Here is a 14,904-nt window from a genome sequence, read left to right as displayed (position 1 = left end):
ACTGAATATGACATTATTACTCTTTTAAGCAAATGTAAATTTCATTTTATCCTTTATGTATCACCATTTTCTCATTTAGAAGTAAAAAATTATTTCTCTCCGTCACCTCCTCCATGCAAACCGAAGCAACACACACTCAAAAGAACTCTACTAAAGTCATAGATTTCTTATTTTCTCACATCGTTCCTCTCCTCTTCTTCTTCTTCTCTCAATCTTTTTTCTTCTTCTTTTTTTTTTTTTTTTTTTTTTTATATAAAAAATTGAAAGAATAATGTTAAAAATATTTTTCATATGATTAAATATTAATATTTTCATATGATTTCTCTCTCTCTTGAGGTAAATAATTTTTAAAATTTTTAATTTTTTTTTGTGTTTATTTTTTTAAATTAGTTTTTCTATTAAATTAAAATTTAAAAATTAAATTTCAACCAAACACATGTGATGATAGGATGAATTGGGTTGATATTAATTGTGTGAATGTATTGGTTTAGACAGAGAAATGAAGAGTGAAATGTTTGCCGGGTATGTATTATAAATATATTATTGTCCTGTGTAATAATGCAATGTAACATGTGAGACAAAAGAGTGCTTGTATTGTATTGTATTATATTTTTTTTTTGATTTTTATTTGTATTACTTGTCCTATAATTATATGAGTGAGAATGACCGCGTATGTTGCTTTTTTAAATAAAAATGTCGTTGAAACAAAGAGATATATAAGTTAATGTAAATATATAAAGTCTTCAGATACATATTTAAACAGCTTTGAGATGGTATCCTAGTTGAAGTGTAAAGAGAAGAGGTTGGAGCTACAAGTTTAAGAAGAGGAAGAGCCATTGCAATGAGTTTCTAACAAAGCTCTGCTGATGCTGCTGCTGTTGTGATTGTTTGGCTGTGAAACAACCTTTATTTAAAGGAAAGGAAATGGGTTAATTACACTTATTGTAATGTCATTTTGGCCTTTTCCCTTTTAATTATGTCAGCTAATGTCTTACATTTTAAATTAAGCTATAATATCACACTTTTGTCCATTTATAATTAATATGATTGACGTAACTTGTCAAATTGGTAAAAGTGACATTTTTTTTTTCTCATTAACATTTCTACATTTTATCAAAATTATTTTAATCTTTACACTTTCATTAAAATCCTAATTTTCACCAATTTCATTGACAGTAAATAAATAAAATGATGACATTGTAACTTGATTTAAAATATCCAGGATTGACTATCAATCACAATTGAAAATAAATAGATCAAAAGTAAGAATATAATAAAAGTGTAATGCTGTGTTTGGTTGGAGGATTTGGGGAGGGATTTGGAAAGGAAAAAAGAAAAGGTGTGTGAAACTATGTGAAATTTAGGCATATTTTATTCTCATTTCGCCTACCTTTTCCATTTTCCTTTCCAAATCCCTCCTTAAATCTCCCAACCAAACGCAACATAAGAGAGATAAGTGTAATTAAAAAAAAAAAAGAAAAAAAGATACATATGCAGAAAGGGTTTATCCGATTTTACTCTTTTAAGAAAAAGTAAATTACATTTTATCACCTCCTCCATGCAAACCGAAGCAATACACACTCCCCAAAAGAACTCTACTGAAGTCATAGATTTCTTATTTTCTCACATCTTCCCCCCCCTTTGGGTGAGATAAAAAATATTAAAAAAAACTTGAAAAAATAATGTTACAAATATTTTTGATGTGATTAAATATTAATATTTTCATATGATTTTTTTTGAGGTAGAAATAATTTTAAAAATTTTAAAATATTTTTTTTGTATTTGTTTTTTTCAAATTAATTTTAAATTAGTTTTTCTATTAAATTAAAATTTAAAATTTAAAAATTAAAAATTCAACCAAACACATATGATGATAGTATGAAGTGGGTTGATATTAATTGTGTGAATGTATTGGTTTAGACAGAGAAAATAAAGAGTGAAATGTTTGTTGTGTATGCATTATAAATAAATTATTGTCTTGTGTAATAATGCAATGCAACACGTGAGGTAAGAGTGCTTGTATTGTTATTATTGTTATTTATTTATTTTTTTTCCTATTTGTATTACTTGTCCTATCACTACAAGAATTAACACTTTTAGCAACAAAAAAATTGGTCGCTAAAAGTCTATTTTTGGTCGGCAAAAGTTATCCGCGACCAAAATTTTTGGTCGCTAGTTTGGTCGCCAATTGAGGGTCGGCAAAAGTAATTCGCGACCAAAATTTTTCGTTGGTCGGCAAAAGTTGGATTTGCCGACTAAATTTTTGGTCGCTAAATATTTAATTACCGCGACTAATTTATTTTGTCGCTAAAACACTTTGGTCGCGAAAAGTGATATTTTCCCGACCAAAATTTCTTAGTCGCCAATTGTCACATTTTGCGACCAAAAAGTTTGGTCGCCAATTATCACATTTCGCGACCAAATGTTTTGGTCGCCAATTATCACATTTCGCGACCAAAAAATTTGGTCGTCATTTGTTACTTTTCGCGACCAAAACTTTTGATCGGCAAAAGTGAGTTTCCACGACCAAGAGCTGTTTTGGTCGGCAATAGATGTATTTTTTGCGACCAAAACTCTTGGTCGGCAATTATCATTTTTTGTGAAAAAAAATTATTTTGGATGCCGCGACTAATAAATTGGTCGCCAAAGCAAGAAAATAATACACCTGTATATTTAGCGAATTCATAATCAAAACAGGACGAATTCATAATCAAAACAGATTTTATTATAAAATTTTCTATATCCAAGTTTCAACACATAACTCAGTAGCAGCAACATTGATTCCAAAAACAAGGAACGATTCACAAAACCCTATTCTAAACCCCAAAAACCAAAAAACAATTCATTCCAACAAAAATTTAACATAATCAAAATCAATTTAAAAAAAAAAGAACATCTGGTCTTAACAAGGTTGAGTATTGTTGTTCTTTTTTATGTAAGGCATCCAACTCCTTTCTGGCCTCTGCAAATCTCTCTTTGTCGTACGCGTCAACAAGGTAAACTTCACCAGCATCTGCCCTATGGATGAGGCGGTATAGACTACCCCTGTTCCACAAAATCAGGACAGTTAAGCTTTCCATGTTTTCATGTTCCAGACAAGGGCATACCATAGCCTTCCGTGTTTTCTTTCTTTAAAAATTCCAACTAGCTTATCAGCCTCCCACATTACTCTCCTGGTATAGGTAATCTCAGCATGTTAACAGCTTTCATCATAAATACCTGACAGTACCATCCACAGAAGCACTGGCAATATTGTTTCCTGATGCAGAAAAGCGGCACCGACTGATTGGACTTGTGTGGCCTAAAAATGTCTCCTATATTATGTTATAGAAAGTTACACAGACATCAAACATAAATGAACAAACAAATGCAGTAAATAAACAAGACAAATACGGGCAAGGGGAGAACAAATTTCAGCAGCAAAATTTTGGAGAGTAACATCAAAAGTCATAAATAGTGTTATAAGCCATATAACCTGAAAATCTACTTTCACTTCCAAAAATTCTTCTTCTCCATCCATTTCTCTGCCAGTTTCTGCAACAACACAATCAATATTTACTTTCAGTACTGTGGGACAAGCTATTTTCCTTATTATTAGAATAGAAAATTTCCCTATTTTTGTTCAGAAGAAAATCATCTGTGAAGCACAATAATACTATGCTGGAGAAGACATGTCCAGTGCTTGCACAAGTCAAGCAAGCACTGGACACTTTCGAATATAATTTTTAAAAAAGGAAAAAAATCCTATAACTAATACAGAATGAGTAGTAGTATATGTTGAAAATATGTATATGGAACTCTTTCCGATGAAAAGAGCTATTGAGGGTTCATCTTCCAAGTAATGCAATTGTTAATATGGAAACTAGAACAAATCAATCAATTATATATTGGTCTCTTGTGAAATAGAAATATGTATACAAATAGAACTTAAATTCTACATATTGAGATGTTTTCCCCATGCCCACTTGATCAAAATTGTTGTGTCCATATCCCGTAAAGCGTTGTGTTTATGTCATGTCTGCATATCCTTGTGACAAATGAGCACTAAGCTATCACTCGTTTTTATTCATATATAAACGAGAGAATGAATGCAATCATGACTTACCAATATAAAAGTCATCCCGAAGCATTTCAAGGGTATCACTTGTCCCACTCTCTCCAAGACAGCGGTCTAATTTAGAACTTGAACCTTGGGCAAACTTCGATGGGATCAATTCTGATGAAACCTCGGCAGGTCCAGCAACAACCCAATCCTTCGCTGAATCTGCTTCACTCGCAGGTGCACAAGTTTCATGAGAAACCCTGGATGGGAGAACACTCACTTCATGAACACCGGTTGATGGAATCCCGGTTACGGAGCTCATTGTGCCATTTGTCTGGCCCATTCTTACTTCCAATACTGATGAAGCATTACTGTTATAACGATAATGTGGTAAGCAAAGCATTGACAGTATAAAGAAAAATATAAGTATCTCCAGGCAGACCACACTTACCTCCTTGATCAAAATAACTAAGCTTCTTTCTCCTCCAACAAAGCCTGAAGTTCAGACAATCTAACATTAAGTTGCCTAATGTCTTTTTTGAGTCGGTTGACAGTATTCTTTTCAGAACTGATCTTCAGTAGGGCAGGGATGCGTAAATTAGCTAAGGAAAATTTCCACGTAATCAAAAAGTATTGTGATAATACAGTATGTGGTCAATGTGATTGCAAAGACATAGCCACATTAGTTTCCTGGTTACTACCAGCAGAAGTATGTCAAGGTTAAGCCAAGCCCCTTCTACTAATTGGTCGTGTTATGCATGTTGGCATTTTACATAGTACACACCTCTTCTAAATGTTAACAGTTTATCTTATAATCATAATCTACAAACTACTAATCAGTTTAACAGAACAACATACGAAAAAAAGAATAACATTAACCTCAAATGGCTTCCAAAGCAAATATTGGGCATAAGATAAATGGTCAGTTATATGCATTTGTATTGGGGTTGGGGTAGGGAACTATGAGACAAATGCGTGAAAATTTATATTTTAAGGATATGGGTACCATTAAACATCTCGCTTAAGAAGTTCCTAACTGAAAGATGGAGGGCATTAAACCACTCCTGTGAAAAATAAATGCGAAACTGGGGATCCATGCTTGGATTCTTAAGATACAGGATGGCTGCACGGAATACAAAAGGTTAAATGCGAAACTGGGGATCCATGCTTCGAGTTTTCCCTCTTCTAAAGCTGTTTTTGATTGTCTGTCGTCCATCTGCAGATGAGCACGCTGCATGCTGCCGCAAAGAAACGGAGAATACAGAAGTTATACAGAGCACTGACCAATTCAGTGTCATTATTCTACCAAGCAAGTAACATGGTGTATTGCATTGCACTAACACTAATAATAATGTCTAGTTTCCCGACATTTCTAAAACACTGTTAAACTGTGAAAAAAATACCGGTATGCAATGTTTTCGCCAACTATGCTGCCGTCATCTTAGGTTTCTGGAATCTTTTTATTTAAATCAAGAAACACAAAGAAAATAAACCCAAAAAAAATAGAGGAACAAGAAGCTTCCTTACCCATAAGTATTAACTCGTTGAACCTATGGAAGACAACAGAAGCCAGATCATTTCTAGTGAGCTAAAGAATAAAAAGAGAACATACTAGGAAAAATGTTCACAACCAAATTAATTGAAGTGCTGGAACTATATATGAAACTTATAAAAAAGATAATTCCATTATTAAATGACTATCCATCAAATTATCTGAATAGAAATTAATTATTAAATGTTGCATTATTCATACTATCATAATCAGTTACAAAAATACATGACAGATGTTCTCAAAACAAAAACTCAAAGAAAAATATGTAGAAATATAACCTTAGACTCTCCCATCTTTTTTATGCCAAATCCAGAAAATGGAGTGGTCGTGTCAAGATGCTCAAGCAGCCTATCGTAGTGTTGGTGCTGATCCAAAAGATAGATCTAAAAATCAATATAGGAAGAGGAAAAGAAGCAAACTGCATATCAGCTAACAAATAAGTCCACCCTAGCTGCAGTTAAAGGTGGGTGATGACAAGATCCAAGAAACTTTGGTGATGTCATACTGCTGCTGTCCATTCCACAGTGCCCTTCCTCTACCTCTTCCTCTGCTGCATCCCAAAGGAATTGAGCATACGAAGCTAGAATATAACCGGTTGAAGAAGCTCAAAGCCACAGACAAAAGCCAAAACAAGCAGAAAAAATAGACTTGATCATAATTAATTACAAGTTATAACCCTCATTTAAAGTAAAGCTATACAATTTCCTTCTGCCCTCGATATAGATGACACCAGGAGCCACTTCTCTGAAAATAAAAACCATGAATTGAACCAACACAGCCTGCAACTGTGAAGATTACTTGGTATATTTCTCATAAAAATTTTAAATTTATAAATTCATTACTTAGCACCAGAAATTTTAAGTTTTATCAAGCAAAACCAATAGCCGACTCCATTTGATGGGACTTAAGGCTTGGTTTGGCTTGGTATCAAACAAAACCACAAAACCTAAATCTAGCATTTCACTTATTGTCTTACATCTTCTCAGCAATAAAACAAGGCATCAACATATGGATAAGTAAACCATTCCAAACAATTTATCCATATTGCCAAACTCATACAATGATACAAACTATTCTAAAAATAACATATTCATTTTCCTAACACCTAGAACATATTAATTTTTTAAGCAATCATGATAGAAATATGATTCAAATATAATGTGCCATCCCTCATCATAACCAACAATTTTTTAGCTCCCACATTATAATCAATGGCAAATTCAAAGCAATGCTAGAAATTATTCAAAACAAAAAAAAAAATTCAATGTCTAATGCCGAAAGAATAAAACGCTAAGATGGATCAGACTTTGCAATATTTTTTTTCTCCTCTTTCTCAAATCATCCAGAGGTAATAGCTAGGCTGTTCTGAAACCCAAAAAAAAGGTAAAGATTTAATAGCATTATTACAATGAACCGCAATTTATCGACATACCTTATTCAAACTTGATTGGGATAAAAATAAACCACAAATCACCTCCTGAATTTTCTCCATCAAACATATCAAGTTCCCATATCAACAATTCATTCAAATTTAAAGATCCAAAGAGAATTCAGATGAACCCTAAAGCAACAATTGAACATCACAAGTTGAAATCCAACAAAATAGAATAACCAAAACTAGATTCTTTCTAGTTCAATTTCGTTTTCCTGGAAAGAATTTTCCATCCAAACAAGCTAATACAAAAGATATTGATATGTATATGTATATTTGTATAATTTGAGAAATGTAAAGACTTCACCTTTGGGGTATGAGAGACGTCCCAACCTAACCTGGGACGCTTCTTCGGACGTCGATCCATGTGAGTGTGATGAAATTCCGTCACGTACTCCATCTCCATAGATGGATCTCGAAACCAAAATGAAGAGGATAGAGAGAGAGAAACCCTAGCTCGGTATGAGATGTGGGTCGGCGGTAGACTTGTGGTCAGAGAGAGACCGAGGGCAAAGGCTAGAGAGGGAGAGAGCGAGAAACAGAGAGACAGAGAGAGACAAACAGACAGACCGAGAGTGAGAGAGAACCTGTGAGGATGCGGTGGCGGCGGTGGCGGTGGCGCTAGCAGTGGCGTGCGACGCTGGTCAGCGATGAGGTGAGATTGGGTGAGGATCCCCCAGAGATGAGGAGTCCATTAGACAGAGGACGATGGCGATGGCGATGGAGATGTGCGACGGACGTGAGCAATGGTTGTAAGGGACTTCGGTGAGCTAGAGAGAGTGGGCACGATTGAGAGAGAGAACACAGAGAGAGGGAGAGGGTGGATCAACATACACAGAGCGAGTTGGAGACAGAGGAGATCAGAGCTTTTTTTAATTTTTTTTTCCCGTTTTCCAGGTACAAAACGACGTCGTTTTGTACCTGGCGACCAAATTTTTTTTGTCGCCAAAAAATTTCATTTTCCCCCTCCATGTTTCAAATTTCCCTCCCAAACTTTTGGCGACCAAAACACCATATTAGTCGAAGAAAATGTACGTTCGCCAACAAAATTTTTTAGTCGCTAAATCTCAATCAACGGCGACTAAAATATTAGTCGCTAAAAGTACTAATTTGGCGACTAATTTTTTTTGGTCGCCAAAATGTAATCTTCCGCGACCAAAAATGTAGTTGGTCGCCAAAAGCATACCAATTTCTGCGACTAACTCATTTTTAGTCGCCAAAATGTGACCTTCTGCGACCAACTCATATTTGGTCGCGAAAATTTTTGATCATTCGCGACTAATTAATATTTGGTCGCCAAATGTCATTTTTTTGCGACCAAAATTTTTTTGGTCGGCAAAAGTGGTCGCCAAATGTGTAAATTCTTGTAGTGTATAATTATATGAGTGACAGTGACAACCAGGTTGTCTATGTGAGTGAATAGTTATTAAATAAAAATTTCGTTCAAACAAAGAGAAATATAAGTTAACGTAAATAATTTGTGTACTAGGTTGGTTTCTTGAGAGTTTTTATTTATACACAACATAAATAATTTGGCTATTGATTGGGGCCTAAATATTACATATTTGATCCATTAAAATATATTTTATTAATCTATTTACTTTTACTATTTTATAATTTTACATATTTTTATGTGTTTTTATATATTTTAAATGTTTGTACAAATATTAAAGTGAATAATACATATTAAATATTTTATATATTATATTATTATATATATTAGAAAATAAATTAAAAATAAAAATAAAAATTATCAACGAGAGTGTCGGCTTGCCTACACCCCCTTCCCACTGATATTATATATATATATATATATATATAAGGATGGTACACGTTTTTTTTTTTTGATCAGCAAAGGAAAATTTCATTAACAGCATAAAATTAAGAGTACACGTAATATGTATGTAATTTAGATAACCAATAATAAAAGTACATAATAAAAAATTTAATATCATAATATTTATATTGTTTAAGTAAGATATATGTTTTTAATGAAATTAAATATCATGGGTTCAAACTTTGTTTACGTTGTGTATAATAATTATTTTTTATTTTTTATTTTAGCGTATATAAAGTTGATGCGTAGTAAGTTTCCCTAAATTAATTTAGGCATTTACTCAATAATAACATAGATAATATAATATTTCGTTATTATATTATATTTTACGTTTTGTTCTGCAGGTTCTCTCCTTTATAAACAGGGAGCTCGGTTGAGGCAAGAAAAAAAGGAAGCAGAAAGCTTCGGCCAATAGGGAAAAAGAAAGAAAAAAAGAGAGTGGGAGGATATAATTTGTATCTATTAGAGTGTAGTAGTTATATGAGTTCTAATAATTAATATTTTTTTTCTTAATATAGAGATGAAATCTTGACCAAATAATTGAGATAAATTGTATTTGATATTTTTATTTTTAATTTGATTTTGATAAATTATATAACTTGTAGCTCTTTTTGTCCAATAAATATTTTATTCAAATCATGTTATACAATTATTTTCATTGCGATGTATTAAAATTGTTAGACGAATCAAATCTAGTAAGACGGGTTGTGCATCAACCATAGTTTAGTTTAGTTTGGTGGTTACGGTCTGTGCTAAGCGAATATGATTTGTGACTTTCGGGTTTTAATATACAAATCTTTTTGATGATGTGTTTTTGATCAATTTACATCATTTTAGCTAAATTAATGATTTTCTGAAAACTAATGCAATGACCCCTAATTATCAGATTTGCGGCGGATTCAAAACCCTAAGATATTTCTTATTTTATTTTACTTATTTTATGTTTTATTAAGTTTAGTTTTATTATTTTCTAAACTAATTTTCAAAATCAATCATTTTAAATTACTTTCATTATTATTTTTGAGTCAACACAACTCGATTAGTCTCTGAAGATCGACACCTGGTCATAACTACTGTACTTCGGAGTAGTAGTTATTACTTGGTTATATATAGAATATTTTGGTGTGCAAACGACAACATCAACCACGTTTTTTGGCTACACAAAATGGAGGAGATCAAGAGTATGATGAGATTGAGTGAGGCGATTATTAATATAATGATATTAAGTTAGAGATATAAGATAAAAAAGTGTTTGTTTGTATACCATCGTGTTGGTAATACTATAGATAGTATTAATATATAAAATTAATATTTTTTTAATTATTATTAATTTTTTAATATTATAATAATAATTATTTTTTTGTTCTAGAAAATATAATTTTGGCTTATAAATTATTTAAAAATTCACTAATTCCCTCACTCAATTTCTAATCTCAACCTTTCCATAGCTTTATTTGTCTTACATTATAACATATAAGAGTTTTAGAAAGTAAATTTTTTGGTCTCTAAAAGTGAAAATTTTGTTGCAAAAGATATTTAGGAGCTAATTTCTATCGTATTGAGGATAGTTGCTAACATGTCATTCCAAGAAGTAAAAAAAAAAAAACTTTTAATGACAAAATTTTGAAAACATCTGTAGACGCGTCCGCGAGGGACCCCGCTACTAGTTCGAACTCGATTTGTATCGCGGTTCTTAATCTTGAACCAAAGAGTCCAAATCTGGCAAATCGTTTTGAGAAAACAGATTTTAGGAAAGAAGTGCCAAACATGGACTGCTTTGCCAGATACAGAGTCGCCACCTAAATATTTTTTTTTTATGGGGGAATTTAGGAAACCCTGACTCGGTGTCGAAGGCCACATGTCCGTCATCACCGGAGTTGTCTCGGCTCGGGAGCTAGGGTACGATTGGGGAAGGTCAGCTATGAGCACCCCCTCTCGCTCGATCCGAAGATCGGCCTCTACTAACCGTGATATCCGTTTTTGAAAATGTTTATGTGTTCTTATTCCAATTGTTAGCCTAGAATTACTATGTTATGCGCACAACAAACAAGTATAGACCAGATTGCCTAATTTGGAAAGAAACATTGCATATCCGTTTGTTTTGGAAAATGTTTTGGAATTTGCTACTCGCAAGTAGGCTAAAATACGGATTTCAACGAGTTTTTCCAACTCAAATAATCCAACCTTCACCCACAGGCATTCAAACAGTTTATCACATAAGCAACTAGCCACATGGTAAGCATACTGTCATGATAGCATTCACACACATGCGATGATGCTAAAGCATAAATACTTACATCGTACTCCAAGCCAAAACAATAAACTGGTTAACAAACATGCGTGATCCTAGTTCATGTTAAATTGACTAATGCAGCACATACAGGATGCAATTAGATAGGCTCGGCTATCCTAAACATGGTATATGAAATGCAACCAGTTTAATGCACATATTCAATTTGGAACTGAAATACAAATGTAGTTAGCGTGATGTACCGAGCCCAGTGTATGCGGGACAAATGTATGAACGCACACATGCATTGCATAAGGTATGCTAATTTTAAATATGCCCTAGTCTACCATCGTAAGCAGGTAAATAAAAGGGAAGAAAGACGTGGGGTTGGAAGACATACACCCACTCACGCACACTTATTACACAATTGCCTTCACTCAGAGGGTACAAATAAATATTACAGTCTGGATAACAAATACATTAATTATTACAGAATTTCTAACTAATTAATAGAAAGAATGCAAAAAAAGGAGAAAGGTGGCCACAGCCTCCGCCTCGGGATGCGCGAATGATGCATGCTCGAAATCTGGTTCACCCGGAAAGCCCGTACCATACCACTGCCGCCTCTGTTTATACTGCCCTGTCTTTCTGAAAATTTCCAAAGTCCTAGGACAGGTTCCTTGCATGCTGAAGAGTACCACCGGCTGGAGGAAATTCCCACCGGCCCTGTATAATTTCCATCGGCCGCTGTTGGGGTTATCGGCCATTCATACAATGCCGGTCGGCAAAAGGTTCCTGCAGAGGCCAGTTTTGACAGCAACAGAAGGCAGACAGTATATGGCATGGGATTTCAGGCACATGTGAGCACGGTCATGTTTCCCATCATGCTTTGAATTCAGAAAAGCATGACCTTCGATCCTTGAGCCATCAATGGTGCATGATAGCCCAAGAGATCGAGTTTGCCACTTGATGTAAAAATGCATGCAATCACACAAATGAGGACCAAGACCCAATCATACCGAAGTCAAGGGCCCCGGTGACCGAGAGTCAAGGCGCATTACATCACTTATAGTATGAATGCTCCTTGACCCTTACACTTGGTTTGACACCCCAAACCAAGTAATGCAATGCATGTTATGCAAACAATGCCTCAAAGATACAACATGGGATTGGAAATGCAAGGCATGCCGAATACCATGCAACTAATATGGCAAGTATGCAATGCTAGGCATGCAAGATGCAAATGCAATGCAAACATGGACAATTTGAGCAATGGGATCAAGATATTACATCACTTAATGAAGCAAATATGCAATGGACATGAGACAAGCATGCAAAGAGGCCGTAAACCATAAAGGGGCAAACCTTAATCCACCCCAAAACAGTGGCCAAAAGTGCCTAAAAGGGTGGACAAATACTTATGCCAACAAGCAAGCCTATGGTACTAAGGTTAAGGCACAAAAGGGGGGCACTTCACTCACACCAACATGACCACTCATGGCATGAATTGGACAAGCCAAAATAGAAATTTAACATGCAAAATGGACTCCAAACCTACTGATATGGCAGCTTAAATGGCTCCAAGGGGATGCATGCACCAAGGCTCATTTCTAGGCATAAGAGGGCACACCCTCAAGGCATGAAAGAGGTCACACATGCACACATACAAACATGATTTATGGGCTGAAAAACGATCCTAAATGATGCCAAATCATGAGGATGGTCATAGCTATGCATGCTAGAAGTCAAAATGTTCAAAGCTTACAAGCCAAAACACAAAGAGAGGACACCAAATAAGGCAAGCATGACTGAAATAGATGGCCAACAGACCTTAAACATGGTAAAATAATGCCAACACCTTCACGGGACTAAGCCAACACATGCAAGAATCATGGCCTAAACATGAGATGCATTTCTAGGCCAAATGGAGGAATGTAAAGCAAGTATATTAAGCATGCAAAAGGCCACAAATCCAACCAAAAATAGAGATTACATATGACCTAAAAACACCCAAAAACCTCTGAAAAAGGGGGAAAACCAATCAAGCATGCATGTTACCCTTTAAGCCAAAATGCAAGGAAATAAGACAATGAAGGGAGAGGGGTGTTCCTCCCTTATGCAAGACTTCAAACCACCTTCCTCACCACTGAAAATCCACTGGTTTTCAGTGGTGAAAAGACCAAAACACTTAAGCAAACAAGGCCTTAACAAAGAGGCAACAAAAAGGCCAAATAAGGCCTAAGAGGGGTGAGTTTGAACTCAAACCACAAAGGACCCTTAATGAAAGTTCTTAAGCATGAAAATATAAGCCTTTTTTATGTTATGCACGAAAACTAAATCAGCAAGCAAGATAGGTAAAAGACTATTGCAAGTTTGGGGAAACTAAAGTAAAATGCTCACCCTTGAAGCACACTTCAAGAACAGCCAAGACAGCCCCCTTTTTTTGATCAAAAACAGCCCAAAAACTCAAGAATCAACCCTCAAAGTCCTCAATCTCGGAGCAAGGTGTAATAGTGTGTGTATTCGTGCAAAAGTAAGGTAAAATCACACTTTTAGGCCAAGAAACACACACAAGGGAGGAGAGAGAGGGAAATATAGGGATAGGGTGTATCTATATGTGTAAGCTCTGGTTTTGCCTTCCAAGTCTCTAACCTAGAGCAAGGAGAAGGCCTCTCCTCTTATAGAAGTCCCTCTTGCAAAGCTTATACAACAAGCTTGCTTAGAGGGAAATCCCTCCATACACGTGTATGGAGGGAAGCAGAGTTGGTGCCAGCTATCACAGCTGGCACAAAATATCTACATAAAGTAGATGAACAGTGGTCGGCTGCCCAAAAATGTCATTTTGACAAAATTTAGTGCCGACCGGCAACAAACAGTGCCGACCGGCAAAATAGATTGCCGACAGCAACAAAACACAGTCGGTGGCCTATGGCCATGGCCGGTGGTGTGTGGGGATGCCTCACAAGGCATTCCCTGCCCCTCCAAGGCAAAACACGAGTGTTTGGTGTGAAACCAGACACTAAACAGTCGAGTTCGGAGATCCTGAGGCAAGGCGTGTAGCCGAGACCTCCGGGAACTCCAAACGAACACAAACGAGGGTAATCACCAAGTGTTCCAATGGTGACATCCAAGTCTTGAGGACGGTCAAAAATGAGGTGTCTACAGTTGCCCCTCTTTGACAGAACTCGAAAGTCATAACAATGACGGGAGTGAATGTCAAAGCCCAGAGACAACCCATTTTTGACAAGGCCGAAGACTCAGACAAACATACAAGACAAACAAGGTATGCGCCCGAAGGCAGGGGTAAAATGCAAGACAATGCACGAAGCCGAGCATAACTTATGATCATGCAAAGAAAGCTGTAACGAAGCACACATGCGACAGTTTTAAGCTAGCATACACCGAGCTACACTACAATGCAGAAGGGATGTAAGAGAATTATGTAATTCTAAATACGTCTCACTCGGAGGATATAATACCTGCGCGGCTCGTCTGGTTGCACCAGCCTCAAATGAACCGTACATACAATATCGTGCCTGCAAAGAAAACAAACTTAACAGGTACAATATCGTTAACAATATGCATAATAGTGTACTCGAAATGCGTGACAACGCAAAGCAAGTGGGGAGCATAACAATGTTGTGAAGGTACAGATGTGTAAGTGGAACATGCGGTCTACGCAGGTAATGAATTTGATCATAAGCATGCGGTCTACGCAAGCAATGAAATTGGACATAAGAATGCGGTCTACGCAGGTAATGAAATTGATCAATCATGCGGTCTACGCAAGCAAAACATGCGGTCTACGCAA

General features: G+C 35.6%; 1 protein-coding gene and 1 long non-coding RNA gene across 3 annotated transcripts; both read right to left on the bottom strand.

The window, feature by feature from the left end:
- Positions 1-2,705: 2,705 nt before the first annotated feature.
- LOC114291911 (uncharacterized) lies at positions 2,706-4,465 on the bottom strand. 2 transcript variants are annotated; one of them, XM_028235797.2, is made up of 3 exons: positions 4,106-4,461; positions 3,476-3,534; positions 2,706-3,314 (listed from the first exon to the last, which is right to left on the bottom strand). In XM_028235797.2, the coding sequence occupies exons 1-3, from the start codon at positions 4,443-4,445 to the stop codon at positions 3,210-3,212; spliced, it is 504 nt and encodes a 167-aa protein (XP_028091598.2). In that variant the 5' UTR covers positions 4,446-4,461; the 3' UTR covers positions 2,706-3,209. The 2 variants fall into 2 exon arrangements, with proteins under 2 accessions (XP_028091598.2, XP_082754903.1); XM_082898777.1 differs by having other exon boundaries at positions 2,706-3,534; positions 4,106-4,465.
- Positions 4,466-5,209: 744 nt separating this feature from the next.
- Positions 5,210-8,381, bottom strand: LOC114291912 (uncharacterized). Its single transcript, XR_003639520.2, has 3 exons — positions 5,873-8,381; positions 5,570-5,592; positions 5,210-5,280 (listed from the first exon to the last, which is right to left on the bottom strand). It is a non-coding gene; the product is annotated as an uncharacterized LOC114291912 (long non-coding RNA).
- Positions 8,382-14,904: the final 6,523 nt, after the last annotated feature.

The sequence above is a fragment of the Camellia sinensis genome, chromosome 12 (assembly GCF_055761805.1).
Source record: "Camellia sinensis isolate YWXY chromosome 12, ASM5576180v1, whole genome shotgun sequence".
Classification (NCBI taxonomy): domain Eukaryota; kingdom Viridiplantae; phylum Streptophyta; class Magnoliopsida; order Ericales; family Theaceae; genus Camellia; species Camellia sinensis.
This window is presented reverse-complemented; position numbering and strand designations above follow the sequence as displayed.

Excerpts from the sequence above, each read along its gene's own strand:
- LOC114291911 (XM_082898777.1), bottom strand. The coding sequence starts at position 4,445 with ATGCTTTGCTTACCACATTATCGTTATAACAGTAATGCTTCATCAGTA. Across the intron at positions 3,535-4,105 it reads TCGGGATGACTTTTATATTG|AAACTGGCAGAGAAATGGAT; the intron begins GTAAGTCATGAT and ends GTGTTGTTGCAG.